At 41.1% G+C, this 14537-nt stretch overlaps 1 protein-coding gene across 1 annotated transcript in view; it reads left to right on the forward strand.

Annotated features, from left to right (window-relative positions):
* Window positions 1-14537, forward strand: part of LOC145395840 (ionotropic receptor 93a-like) — a 48516-nt gene that overhangs the window by 626 nt on the left and 33353 nt on the right. The window contains exon 3 of the mRNA XM_080269369.1: window positions 4262-4396. Coding sequence (XP_080125495.1) covers window positions 4262-4396 — 135 coding nt within the window. The remainder of the gene's footprint in view (window positions 1-4261; window positions 4397-14537) is intronic.

Raw genomic sequence — 14537 nt, forward strand, 5'->3', positions numbered from 1 at the left:
CAACACAAAGCATAATGAGTTAGTTTTCACCCAGCAGCTAGTGTTTTATTCAAAACCTTCGATACGTTACTTTCAGACCTGATTGTTCACAAGCAGAACAGTACTGAAAGAATCAGCAAGTGGTATTCTCAAGTACCAAGTAATACATCGTCCATATAACCATCTATCTATATACCTAGGCTGCTTCCCCCAAGGAAAGGGAGGTAGCCGAGACAGGACGACACACTCTCCATTTACTCATCCATTTAAACACATTCATTCACATCTTAGCCCCAAAGGGGAGAACGGACAGATCCTCACCGCACCACACCGCACAAGGGTCAACTGCGCAATGCAATCAGTGACATCCGCAGCAGGGCCCGACAGCAGAGCTGGTTTACCACTGCCACATCATAACATACCCATCCCCTTACCCGCACCTGACCTGACTAGCTGATCAGACCAAATGCGGGAGAATATCCCCTCAGGGCTGCGTCATCACTTATTTATTCACAATTTCTCTCCATTTATTTCTGTCACGCACAGCCACTCTTCCTTGCTCGACAGACATCCCTCTCGCATCCAGCGCTCTCTTCACACTATCCATCCATCCTATTCGTGGTCTTCCTCTCAGCCTTACACCTCTCACATCAGATCTAGTTATCTTTTTCACCAATCGCTCATTATCCATTCTCTCCATATGCCCAAACCATCGCAACACCCTCTGCTCAACTCTACCAGCCATCTCCTGAACAACTCCAGTTCTCCTTCGCACTTCATCATTTCGCACCCGATCCATACGCGTCACTCCACACATACTCCTCAGACACCTCATCTCCATTACATTCAAACTTTTCCTCTCTGCTACACCCATATTCCATGTTTCAGCCCCATATAATGCAGTCGGTACCACAACACCCTCATACAGCCTTCTCTTTACATCCATTCTAAGCGAACGACATTTAAACACTTTTTTCATTCCTCCCAGCACCTTTCCTACTTCATTTATTCTAGACTTCACTTCTGCATCTATTCTTCCATCCACAGCAACATGTGACCCTAGATATTTAAAACAATCTACCTCCTCAAGCAACTCACCATTCAAAACTATATTCATCCCCCTACCACCTATCAACCTCGTACACTTCATCACTTTACTCTTATTCTCATTTACTTTCAAATTCCTCCTTTCACACACCCTTCCAAACTCCTCTACCAACTGTCTCAATCTCTCCTCTGAATCAGTCACCAGTGCAGTATCATCTGCAAACAGCAGCTGCTTCAGATTCCAATCTCCACCATCAACATTTACCAGACTCAGACCACCTAAAACTCTTGCATTCACCTCCCTTACAACACCATCCATGTAAATATTAAACAACCAAGGTGACATCACACATCCCTGTCGCAGCCCCACTCTCACGGGAAACCAATCACTCACAGCATTTCCCACTCTTACACATGCTCTACTATTTACATAAAAACTTTTCACCCCTTTTAGTAACCTACCATCAAGTCCATACAATCTTAAAACAGTCCACAAAGCCTCCCTATCAATTCTATCATACGCTTTCTCTAAATCCATAAATGCCCAAAACACATCCTTGCCTTTCGCTAAATACTTTTCACACACTTGTCTCACAGCAAACACCTGATCAACGCATCCCCTCCCTCTCCTAAAGCCACACTGCTCATCACTAATCACTCCCTCTGTACCCTCTCTAACTCTCATAATTAACACTCTACCATACACCTTACCTACAACACTCAACAGACTTATACCCCTAAAGCTAGTACATTCATACTTATCACCCTTGCCTTTATACAACGGGACCACACAAGCACTTGCCCAGTCAATTGGCACCATACCTTTCTCAAAGCACACATTCAACAATCTTACTAACCAGTCAACAATAGTCACTCCACCACCCTTCAGGCATTCCACAGCACACCCATCCATACCTGCAGCTTTCCCTGTTTTCATCTCCTTTACTGCCTTCTCCACTTCCTCCTTCGTGATCAAAGAATCATTCAACTCTCCCAACACATTTATTCCTTGCACCCTTCCATCCGCCACAATCTCAGCCACCCTTTCCTCCTCAACATTTAATAATCTTTCAAAATACTCTGCCCATCTCTTCCTTACTGCATCCATCTCAATTAACATCCTTCCATCCTCTGCTTTTACTCGTTCTTCCTTCCCAGACTCTCCCTTTCGCACCCTTTTCACCTCCTTCCAAAACATTTTCTTATTCTGTTGAAAATTCTCTGTCAGCCGCCTACCCCACCTCTCATCTGCTGTCACTTTAGCATCACTCACAGCCCTTCTCGCTCTATTCCTCTTTTCCTTATATCTTTCATATGACATCTCATCCTTCCTCTGCAGCCACACTTCATATGCACGTCTCTTCTCGGCCACAGCCATACTTACTTCCTCGCACCACCATTCACTTCCTTTTCTTACACCACCACCCACACGTCTCACACCACACACCTCTTCTGCATGCCCCACCACAGCACTCTTAAACAACTGCCATTCCTCCTCCACGCTGCCATTTTCCCGATCTTTCACTGCGCTCCACTCATCTTTCAATTTCTCCTGATACTCTATCTTTTTCTCTCTTTTATCCAACTGACTCACTTTCAAAACCTCCCTGCCACACCTAACCCTTCTAGCTCTCACCCATCTCTTACCTACTCTTAACTTTCCCTCCACCAGGTAGTGGTCAGACATACCTCCACCCTCCCCTCTTAGAACTCTCACATCCAACAATCTTCCTATTACATTCCTAGACACAACCACATAGTCCATCAAAGCTCTATCAACAACCCTTCCACCCTCCTGTCTCACCCATGTATACTTATAAATATCTTTCTTCTCAAACAGCGTATTCCCAATCACCATCTCTCGCTCAACACACATCGCTATCATTCGTTCCCCATTTTCATTTCTTCCAGGCACACCATGCATACCAACTACGCCTTCAACTGCTACATTTCCCACTCTAGCATTCAGATCTCCCATCATTACCACATTCACATTCGCTCCAAAACTCTGCAGACACTCATCAACATCAATCCAGAAAGACTCCTCTCTTGTTCATCCCTTTCACTACCAGGCCCATATGCACTCACAAACACCCACAACTCACGTTCAAATTTCGCTTTCACCCACATCAGTCTCGATGACACCTCCTTCCATTCAATCACACACTGCTGTACTTCCGGACTCACTAACAAGGCCACACCTTCTCTTGCCCTTCCTCTATCAACACCTGACAATCTTCCATTCACACTTCCAAACATAGATTCCCCCTTCCCTTTCATCTTCGTTTCACTCAAAGCTAACACATCCAACTTTCTTCTCACAAACATTCTCCCAATCTCCTCCCTTTTAGCCTCAATCGTACTACATCCACGCACATTCATAGACCCAATCTTCAGGGTACGGGGATAACTCCATCCCCCATCCCTTTCTCTGGCCTGTCTCTTTTTAGGAACTAAAAAACGGAGGAGGGGGTCCCTAGTCCCCTCACCCCGCCCCTTTTAGTCGCCTTTTACGACACGCAGGGAATACGGTGGCAGTATTCTTCCTAACACAACCTAGCCGCAGAGTAGTAGTACCACCCCATAATGCGGCCAGGTTGTGTCCCCCCCGCCACAGGGGGGGCAAGGAAGTTTTTTTTGTGTGTGTGTGTGTGTTCACCGCTCTTGTAACCTTATTCACTTCCACATGCATTGTTCTCCAGAGACATCACTGCCGTATAGTCTTTCGCTTATGCTTCCTCCACTCTCTGCCTTAATACATGGACTAGATCCGCACATCCTGTAGCACTTTGGAAATTATTCAGCTTATTACTTATCGTATATTCGGACAGTTGTGTAACTTTATTGTTATTATTCCTATACGATAAATGCAAGAAATGTGCTATAATAGTTAGACAGTATAGAGACAGGCCAAATAAAATCATTATAACTCGTTCAATTTAACTTGCCCCCCCCCCTCCTTTTTTTCCCATTTGTAACTTATTTCACGAAACTCAGTGGCAGAAAGAGACAATTGCTTTCTTTCCATAGCACTTCTTCGTGACTAGCATTATCTCTTGGTTCTAATTTATTGTCATAAGTTAGCATTCGAGATGCAAATATGGCAATAGTAGGCCAATTTTCAAGTTAACGAAAAACATTACTAAGTGTATCTTGAAGTTAATTTTTGGTGTTGTTATTCTAGGGGCCTCAATAGTAATACTAATTAAACAATTTTTATTTGTACATGTTACAGGGTGACAATAAGATCTTTTAGTGGTTCATTCAAGAAGTTCTTTTTAAACTCTGAATCAAGTGCCTATAGAGAACTTGGGAGCATGCTGGTCGGGGGAGATGTTATGGACGGACTCAACGCAGCTCTGGAGATGAAGTGAGTTGGTTTTACTTAGTGATATTTTTTTCTTTAATAACAGAGAAGAGGAAGGAAACACAAGTGACTATAAAAGAATCAATACGCCAAATTACTGGTGTCCTCGATTCATAAATATCTGTAAAAGTTGAGCATGAACAGCTGTAGGTTGAAATTTGGGGGGAAACAACACTGGGGAAACGCATTGCAAAGAGATGCAGTTCACGGAATAAAAGATTTCTGATAAGCGGAAGTTCTGCAGTACGGCAGTGTGACATTCCAGTCATGAGCGCTACCAGATGCCCATGTAGCACAGGGGAAGGCAATGGAGAGGTGGCACAATGGATGTACCTTCGTCTGACCATTTATCATAAAAGTATCTGTAAGTGTAGGCAAGGAAGTTTATTAGTAATATCAGGGTTACTGATAATTCTAACAGATTTGTCCTTTATTTTGTCTAGTTGTTTTAGTGCAATCTGTCCCCATCCATTCCACAAGGGTGAGCAATATTCCAGGAGAGAGCGCACATGGCACTTATAAACGATAGCTAACTGCTCGTCAGTGAAGAAGCTACGAACTCCATACAATAATCCAAGTTTCTCTGAGGCGGTTTTAGGAAATGATCTGACATGAGAGGTCCAGCTGAGGGCATTGTTAAGGAAACATAGAGAACCTCAGTACTTTTAGAGATAGGAATATTAGTAGCATTGAAGATAATAGAGGAATCTGGCAATATCTGTCTATTAGTAAACTGTATATATTTGGTTTTAGTAGCATTAAATGAGACAAGGTTATTTTGTCCCCATTCAGTAATCCAGGATAAGTCTTGATTATGGAGATGGCTGTACTGAGTTGTGAGTTAGAAATATTAAACTTTGTGCATGGGTGTTTAAGTGTGAATGAGCTGTGAAGCGTTGTCATCTACATATGAATGAATTGATTATGAGTGACAGATAAGAGACCATTAATATAATTTACGAATAGGTTTCCAGTCAGAACTGATCCTTGCCACACGCTGTTGGTCACTGAGGGATATTTGAATATACATCATCTACTTTTACTCTTCTATTTCTGTCGCTGAGATATGAGGAAACTAGAGGAACAAAAGAATGATGTTTGTCTATCGCATGGGAGTTTGGATAGCAGGGAATGGTGCCACACTCTGTCAAAAGCTTTAGAAATATCAAAGGCTACTGCATCAGTTTCTCCATGTTGGTCAACTGATTGACGGATAGTGTGAGTCAGGAGATTGAGTATATCAATAGTGGATCTCTCGTGGTGAAAACCATACTGCTTATCACTAATCAAGTTGTTGAATTCAATATATTTAATTATGTGCTTATTCACTGCAATTTCAAATACTTTACCAAGAGAAGACATGATAGCTATTGGTCTGTAATCAGGGTCAAAAGAACTTCCTTTTTTCAGAACTGGGTTGGTAGTGGCTTCCATCCAGGAATTAGGGAATGAAGATGAACGTAAGAATCGCCTGAATAGTGTAGCTAAAACATAAGCAAGTTCTTGGGAGCACTTTTTCAAAACAATTGAAGGAATTGGATTTGGGCCTGGAGTTTTGCTGGTTTGTAAGTTGTCTAGGATGTATTCTATGTATCTACTTCGTATTTTAAGTGAAGCAATTTCGGGAGTCAAGTTCTAGTATTGGGACGTTCTACCTGACTTCTTGTAATGTAGCCCTTCTTGTAGATGTACTAGTAAGGATGTTCGCTTTACCACACGAGTCCTTTGTAATATTATCGTCTCTAGATATTAGTGGGGTAATGGGTGATGACTTCTTACAAAAATTTTTTGTATTTCGGATATACGTTGACTGACATAAGATAAAGTTACTGGGATGCATGCATGAATAAATTTGATTTTTTTATGTATGTAAATCTTTTGTCATATACATTTGCAGTAGAAAAAAAATAACTCTTGTACTGTATATGAAAATAGGAAAAAGAAGAGAAAAAATGTATCGGCATTATCAATTATTTACGAGTACTTTTTGTTCAATTTTACATACCGTATATTATACCTTGTCTTACGTTACAGTTTAAAGTGAGATTATTTAAAATCACGATTGTTAGAAATGTATTCGAATCAGGGAGTAAGCACCATGAAGTCCAGCAGTCCCTCTACGTACTGTACCATACACCTTCACATGTCACCACTTCTGCACTAACATCCGCCATCTATATTAAAAACATGCTAAGGCTGTCTCACACATGATTGGTGTACTCGTATCAGCGAGGTTTTTGTTACGACATGTTAGCAGCTCTGACAGAAGATCAGTAAAGTCTGTTTGTAACGAAATTCAAATCCATATACTGTTCTCTGCCCCAACAGGGATTCGAACGAGCAACATTGGGATACGAGAACACCTTTCTACCGACTCGGCCACCGATAGATAAAGATAATTATCTCCCAGGGTCCGTTTCTTAAGCCTCATTATCTCCCGTCTTTTGCAAGGTGGAGCAATAATCTTTTTGCCAGTGTCTGTATCTGTGTGCATGTATGTGTAGCTGGTCCCGACATGTCTCGAAGAATTGTGGACAAATTTTCACCAAACCTTTGGGAAATAGCAGCTATGTGGATGTGCAGGAGCCCACTACTTTTGGTGTGGATATGATCAGTGAAGGCCGAATGTCAGCCGCCGTATGTCTTTTGATATGGACTGGCTTTTTGCGAAGAGCGGTGACTGAATTCCATAGAGTTTCGTGAATGTTCTTCAAATTTATTTTGTACGTAATTTGATCCACCTGGTGAACAAGCCTACATCTTTTCTATCCTTAATGACCTAGAGCAGTTTGTACAGCACCCAACCCGTATCCCAGACCGCCTTGGAGAGAGCTCCAATATACTTGGCCTCTTCCTTACAACTTATCCTTTTGCTTAAACTGTTAATCTTTTCTCTCCATTGGGCTCCTCTGATCACAACGTTATCACCTTAACCTGCCCTATCACTCTGGTATGGCCTGTGGACCCTCCAGGGAAACATCGTCTGTGGCATTTTGGAGCCGCAGATTGGGAGTCCCTCAGGCAGTACTTCTTTGATTTTCTCTGGAATGATTATTGCTCCCATGGCCCGGACCCATCTGAGTGTGCCTTGAGCATTACAGAGGTTATTCAATCGGGCATGGAAGCATACATCCCTTTCTCGTATCCTTTGTCTAACGCAAGAAAGCCTTGGTTTAATCACGCTTGTTCTAATGCTGTCCGCAACAAGGAGAGGGCCTATAAAAGATACTGGAGCCAACCCATCCATGAGTCACATCATCTTTACGTTTCTGCCCGGAATCGTGCTAAGTCTTTTCTTCGCTCTGCTAAAAATAATTTCATCCGTACTAAATGCTCTCAGCTCTCCAACTCGAATTCTTCCTGCTCTTTCTGGCACCATGCCAAAAACCTTTCTAACAACTTTACCTCATCATCCTTCCCTCCTCTTTTCTACTCAGATGGTTCTGTAGCTAGTTCTTCTACTGATGAAGGAGATCTCTCTGCAAAGATTTTCTCCTCTAATTCCACCTTAGACGATTCCGGTGCTGTTTCTCCATCACTTCCCCCCTCTGACTTCCTCATGGTTGATATTAAAATTTCTTCAGGTGATGTATATTCTGCCATCACTGGCCTCAATACTAACAAGGCATATGGGCCTGATGGAGTCCCTCCTGTTGTTCTCAAGAACTGTGCTTCTGTGCTTACACCCTGCCTAGGCAAACTCTGTCGGCTTTGTCTGTCAACTTTTACCTTTCCTTCTTACTGGAAGTTTGCTCTCATTCAGCCAGTCCCGAAGAAGGGTAACCATTCCCAACCCTCTAGCTATCGTCCAATTGCTTTAACGTCCTGTATTTCAAAAGTTTTCGAGTTAGTTCTCAATAGAAAAATTTTAAGGCATCTTTCCTATCACAACCTTCTTTCTGATCGCCAGTACGGGTTCCGTCAGGGAAGCTCCACTGGCGATCTTCTCACCTACCTTTCAGACTCCTGGTCATCCTCGTTTCGGGACTTTGGCGAAGCTTTGCCATTGCACCTGACATCTCAAAGGCTTTCGATCGAGTCTGGCATAAATCTTTAAATTCCAAACTGCCCTCTTACGGTTTCTATCCTTCTATCTGTGCCTTCTTCGCTAGCTTCCTTTCTGGTCGTTCTATAGCCACTGTTGTAGACGGCCATCGCTCTTCTCCTAGATCTATCAACAGTGGTGTTCCTTAGGGCTCTGTCTTATCACCAACTCTCTTCCTTTTATTCATCAATGACTTTCTGAGATGTACATCTAACCCTATCCACTCATACACTGATGACTCCACCCTTCTCCTTTCCATTCGGTTCCCGCAACGCCCATCTTAGCAGTTACGTCAACAAACAAGGGATGAGGCTATGGCACACCTAAAGTCTGACTTGGCTTGTATCTCTAACTGTGGTAAAAATAATCTGGTGTTTTTTAATGCATGTAAGACTCAGTTCTTGCACCTATCAACCCGACAAAATCTTCCGCAGGTATACCCACTAACGTTTAATAATATTCAACTTAATCCTGCATCATCCTTGAACATGCTTGGGGTTTCATTTACTCGGTACTTATCTTGGAAAGATCATATTACATCTCTTGTAAAATCTGCTTCCAAGAGATTAGGTGTGCTAAGCCGACTCCTTTCTTTCTTTACCCCTGCACAACTGTTGACTCTATACAGGGGTTTTATCCGCCCCTGTGTGGAGAATAACTCTCATGTGTGGGGAGGCTCCCCACATACAGCTCTTCTCAGTAGAGTGGAGTCAAAGGCTTTTTATCTCATTAACTCTCCTCCTCTTACTGACTCCCTTCAACCTCTGTCTCTTCGTCGCACTGTTGTATCTTTATCTCTTTTCTATCGCAACTTCAATGGTCACTGCTCCTCTGAACTGTCTGCATGCATTCCTCCACCTCTACGACAGGCGCGTGGCACCCGTCTAGTAGCAAACTCTCATCCCTTTTCTGTCCAACTCTCTAATGCAAGAGTTAACTGTTACTCCCAGTCCTTCATTTATGCAACAGGTCAACTCTGGAACTGTCTCCTTTTGTCTGTATTTCCTGCTGCCTATGATCTCCAGTCTTTCAAACGCAGTGTTTCCAGGCATCTCGAAATGATCGGATCTTGAATTTGGCTCTCTATTGTATTTTGTTTTTCTCTTAGAGGGAAATGTTATTGCGGGCTCATGGCCTTTGGTTCCTTCTTCCTCGCATTAAAAAAAAAAAAAACGGCGAGAGTTTCGACTGGACCACCTGGTTGCAGAATTTGGCTAACGTGGCAACAGCGTACACCAGTGTGTGTGTGTGTGTGTGTGTGTGTGTGTGTGTGTGTGTGTGTGTGTGTGTGTGTATGTGCGTGTGTTTGTGTATGTGTGTGTGTGTGTGTGTCCCCGACAATTTTTCGGATCACTAAGCTTATATTATGTGGCCATTGTATTATGCTATGATATACGCCAATAGGTGATTGTTTCTGATAATGGGCTGTGCACTATACTATTTATAAAGTCTGAGTTATATAAAATAATTCTCTTGCCTTGTAGCGTGAACCATGATACAGGTTGAGCTGTGGTTCAGAAACAGAGGGCAAGTTCACCCATAAATGGCGCGATGTAGGGGGATGGGGGGAGTATGGGAGTGAGCGGCCAACATTTATACATTCTTTGTCATTACAGTATATTTATTAAGGTGTCAATGATATCATGTGTCCTAAATAATAATAAACCTATTTATTTTTATTATCTTTATATAGACCGATTACACACTTTACACCAAACATAGGATACCTACTCCATCGTTAACGGAAAACATTCAGCCTGCTGCACCACCTCGTCTCTCTCTCTCTCTCTCTCTCAGGGGGCTTTCGGTAGACACAAACACACACACACACACACACACACACACACACACACACACATTATCAGTTTGTGCTAATGAGTAATGACGTTGCATTTAATAAGTTAACCTATAATTTAATACTGTGTCAAAATACAAGTGCAGTACAAAACCACCTCACATTACAGATTACGTTAACCAATAATTAATATTAACCCGTTGGCTGTGGTATTTACTTGAATGGAACCCTTTGCCTGTGCGGCTATCTCGCCAAAATTCAGATTTCGCAAAACATGAAATATATATCAGTGTACTCACCATATAACTGTGTATCCTCTGGTAAACTTTTTTTTTTTTTTCCTAAAACGCCGTGGTAATGGCGAAGTTGTGAACAGATGTAGGAGAAGTTGGTAACATAAAGCATCCTACATTTACCGAGTGTGAGAGAAAATGGAGCATCAGAGCGGACCCTAAAATAAACTGAAAAAATCGATACAAGTGTAAACCACATCGGGAAATGGGTGTACTGGTAAAGTACGTGGCTGATGTGGACCGTGGAATATAAAAACAATATGTGGATATGGATATGGCATGGATATGAGTGATAGGGTGATGTTCTAGTCACACCGACACATTGACATAACTGTGCACCACCTGATAATAGCACGCTAAAATGCCTTGGTATGTTCACAAGTTAGCTAGTTAGTGACACTAAGAATTTGTCATGTGTGTGTGTGTGTGTGTAATTCACCGGGTCGGTCAGGATCACTTGATGGTCGTGATTGTCAGCTTTTACCCTCCCGGAAGGGAGCTGAGAGCTCATATAGTCCGATCTAAGGGCAAGGCTGTGACCTTCACACACGCATACACCCGTCCCCATGCTCAAGGGGGACAGTAACCACCCACTTCGTCAGTGAAACTTTTCAAAACCTGAGCGAGGCGCGAACTCCCGTCCACCAGTTGGCAAGCGGGAACGTTACCACTGCACCAGCGAGCGGTGTGTGTGTGTGTGTGTGTGTGTGTGTGTGTGTGTGTGTGTGTGTGTGTCCTGACCAGCCTCTAAAGTGTGTAAGTCGGTGCAAACACAAACCACTGGGGGAAAGAGGGGAGTACTGATGAAAAAGCTCATGTGTACTGCGAAAAACAAGAAAAAAGCCCACTGGCTACACCATGCCTCTCATGCAAGACACCCATGCTCTGACACACACACACACACACACACATCCAAACACATCCAAAACAATCCTAAGTTAGTCAGAGATTCAGTAGATATTAAAAAATCTATAGTAATCACTGGTATAGAAGAGGAAGAAGTAAAAAATAAGATCTCGAGACAAAAAGGAGATGGCAAATGTAATGGGCATATTGAAAGAAGTATCAGAGGAAATCTGTAGTAAAGACATTGAGGAACACAAAAGGTTAGGGAAATACAAGAGAAGTAAGTCACGACCTCTAAAGGTAACCTTCCAGAGTGTAAACACCGTGGAGGAGATACTAAAAATGCAAAGAATCTTATGGAAAAAGAGGAGTTCAAAAATGTATGGATAAAAAGATGCCTAACACAAGAGGAACTGGAATTACTGAAAGAGAAGAGGGAGGAAGCAAAAAAAAAAAAAAAATGAGGGAAGCTCAGAGGAGGAGAAGAACACATTTTTTTTACAAAGTAATTGGATTGCAGGTACGAAAGTGGTACACAAACAGGAGGGAATAAAAAGGAGGAAGGTAGTAGAACCAAATCATGACAAGTATATAAGCAAAATGATTAAGTTGATGTACCAAAATGTGGATGGAATGGTATCTAAATTATTAGAGATGAATGATTATGTCAGAGAAAAAGAACCACATATAATATGCCTAACTGCAACAAAATTAACACCAAGGATATCGAATGACATCCTAAACTTAGAGGAATATAATATATGGAGAAGAGATAGGAACTTAAACAAAGGAGGAACTATAATATTAACTAAGAAAAATCTAAAAGCCAAAGAAATAGAATTAGATATACCCTCACAAGTAGAACTGACTGCAGTAGAGCTAAAGACATCTGAAGGGAAAGTGATTGTAGCCAATTTGTACATGCCACCCAGATCAAATACATGGGAAAGAGAAGAATATGAAGACCTGGTGGAGAGTACAATTCAGAGTTTAAGAGCGTTACTACATAAAATGGAAGAGAAATAAAAAAGAATTATACTAACTGGAGATTTTAATACAAACATAAATTAGAATACTCTAGATATAAAAGGCCAAGAAAGCTTTTGAGATGAATAAGCTCCTGGATCTTGTGCAAGAGTTTTTCCTAACGCAACAAGTAAGGGAAAGCACCAGAAAAAGAGGACTCGATGTACCCTTAATGCTAGATCTCATATTTACTTGGCAAGAAAACGATATTGAAAATTTAAATATCACTCTCCATTCGTCAAAAGCGACCATGCAGTACTAAATTGCAACTACAGGATTGCATATGACATAGATAATAGCAATGAAAGTTACAAAAAGAGACTAAACTATAAAAAGGGAAAATATCATGACCTAAAGAAATACTTCTTAGAAACTGCTTGGGAAAAGGAGCTTAGAGGACAGAATTTAAATGCTATATATGAAAAATTCTGTGAACTTTATGAAAATGGAGTCCAGAAGTACATCCCACAGCACAAAGTAGCAGAAAAGAAAATAAAGAAATGGATCAGTATAGAATATAAAAAACCAAAAGAAAAAAGAGATTTGCTGTGGAATAGATACAGAAGACACAATAGTGAAAGGGCATATAATAATTACAAACAGGCAAGAAACGATTATACAAGAATAAGGAGGGAAGCCCAAAAACAGTTTGAGGAGGATATCATAAATATAAGTAGTGATCAACCAAAGCTATTTTACAGATACATCAGAAGCAAAACCAAAGTAAAAGATAAAATATAATCCATTACGGACGATGGAATCACCTACAAGAGAAGGATATTTGTGAAGCACTAAACAAGAATTTCCAATCAGTTTTTAGAGAGGAAAAAATTTTGAGAGGGATTATGTGGAACATGCATGCCCACACATACTACCAGATATACAAACATCAGAAAAAGAAATACAGGAGGAGGTAAGTAAATCAGACAAAGGAAAAGCAAATGGTTCTGATGAAATTTCATGTTGGGTGCTATGTGAATGTGCAAAGGAGTTAAGTAAACCTTTATTTTGGAATTTCAAGAAATCCTTGAGTCAAGGTAAACTACCTGATATTTGGAAGAAAGCAAACATTGTTCCCTTATTCAAGAAAGGGAATAGACAAAATCCACTTAACTACCGACCAGTATCACTAACCAGTGTTGTAAGTAAGGTATTAGAAAAGCTTATAAGAAAAGCTTGGGTAAATCATCTAGAAGAACACAATATGATAACAGAAAGACAGTTTGGTTTCAGAAAAGGAAAATCATGTGTTACTAATCCGTTGAGCTACTATGACAGAGTAACAGACATACTACAGGAAAGAGAAGGATGGGTGGACAGTATCTATTTAGATTTCAAGAAAGCATTTGACACAGTACCACACCAAAGACTTTTATGGAAACTGTACCATCAAGGAGGAATTCGAGGCAAACTGTATTGTTGGATGCAAGATTTTCTCATGAAAAGAAAATTGAAAACAGTACTAAGGGGAAATTACTCATCATGGAAGGAAGTGACTAGTGGAGTACCACAAGGCTCAGTGCTGGCACCAATCATGTTTTTAGTGTATATAAATGATATAGACAGTAACACTGGAAATGCAAAAATACAAAGGAGAATTACTAACACAGACTCTTGTAAAGAGCTACAAGAAGAATTAAATAAACTTCATGAATGGAGTAATACATGGCAAATGGAATTCAATGTGGACAAGTGTCATGTAATCAAGTTTGGAAAAAGTGGAAAAAGACCTGATTGGGATTATATGTTAGGAAATAAAACCCTACACATATCAGAAAGAGAGGACCTAGGTGTGATTGTCAATAACAGACTATCTCCGGCTGACCACATCAGTGAGACGGTACGGAGCATGTATACACTGCTTGTCAATATGAGAATAGCGTTTACATACATAAATGAAGACATGCTAAGAAAGATAACATCATTTATCAGACCAACCCTGGAGTATGCATCAGTAGTCTGGAGTCTTCATCTCAAAAAACACAGACAAGATTGAAAAAGTTGAAAGGGCCGCTACAAGATGGGTACTAAGCTTCAGCGATCTAAGCTGCGAAGAAAGACTAAATAAACTGAATCTACCAACACTACAGGAGAGAAGGAAAAGAGGTGACATGATTATGCTATATAAATGCATATCAG

Source organism: Coenobita brevimanus, chromosome 33, assembly GCF_032717465.1.
Source record: "Coenobita brevimanus isolate Jiangsu-jjx chromosome 33, ASM3271746v2, whole genome shotgun sequence".
In the NCBI taxonomy this organism is placed as follows: Eukaryota; Metazoa; Arthropoda; class Malacostraca; order Decapoda; family Coenobitidae; genus Coenobita; species Coenobita brevimanus.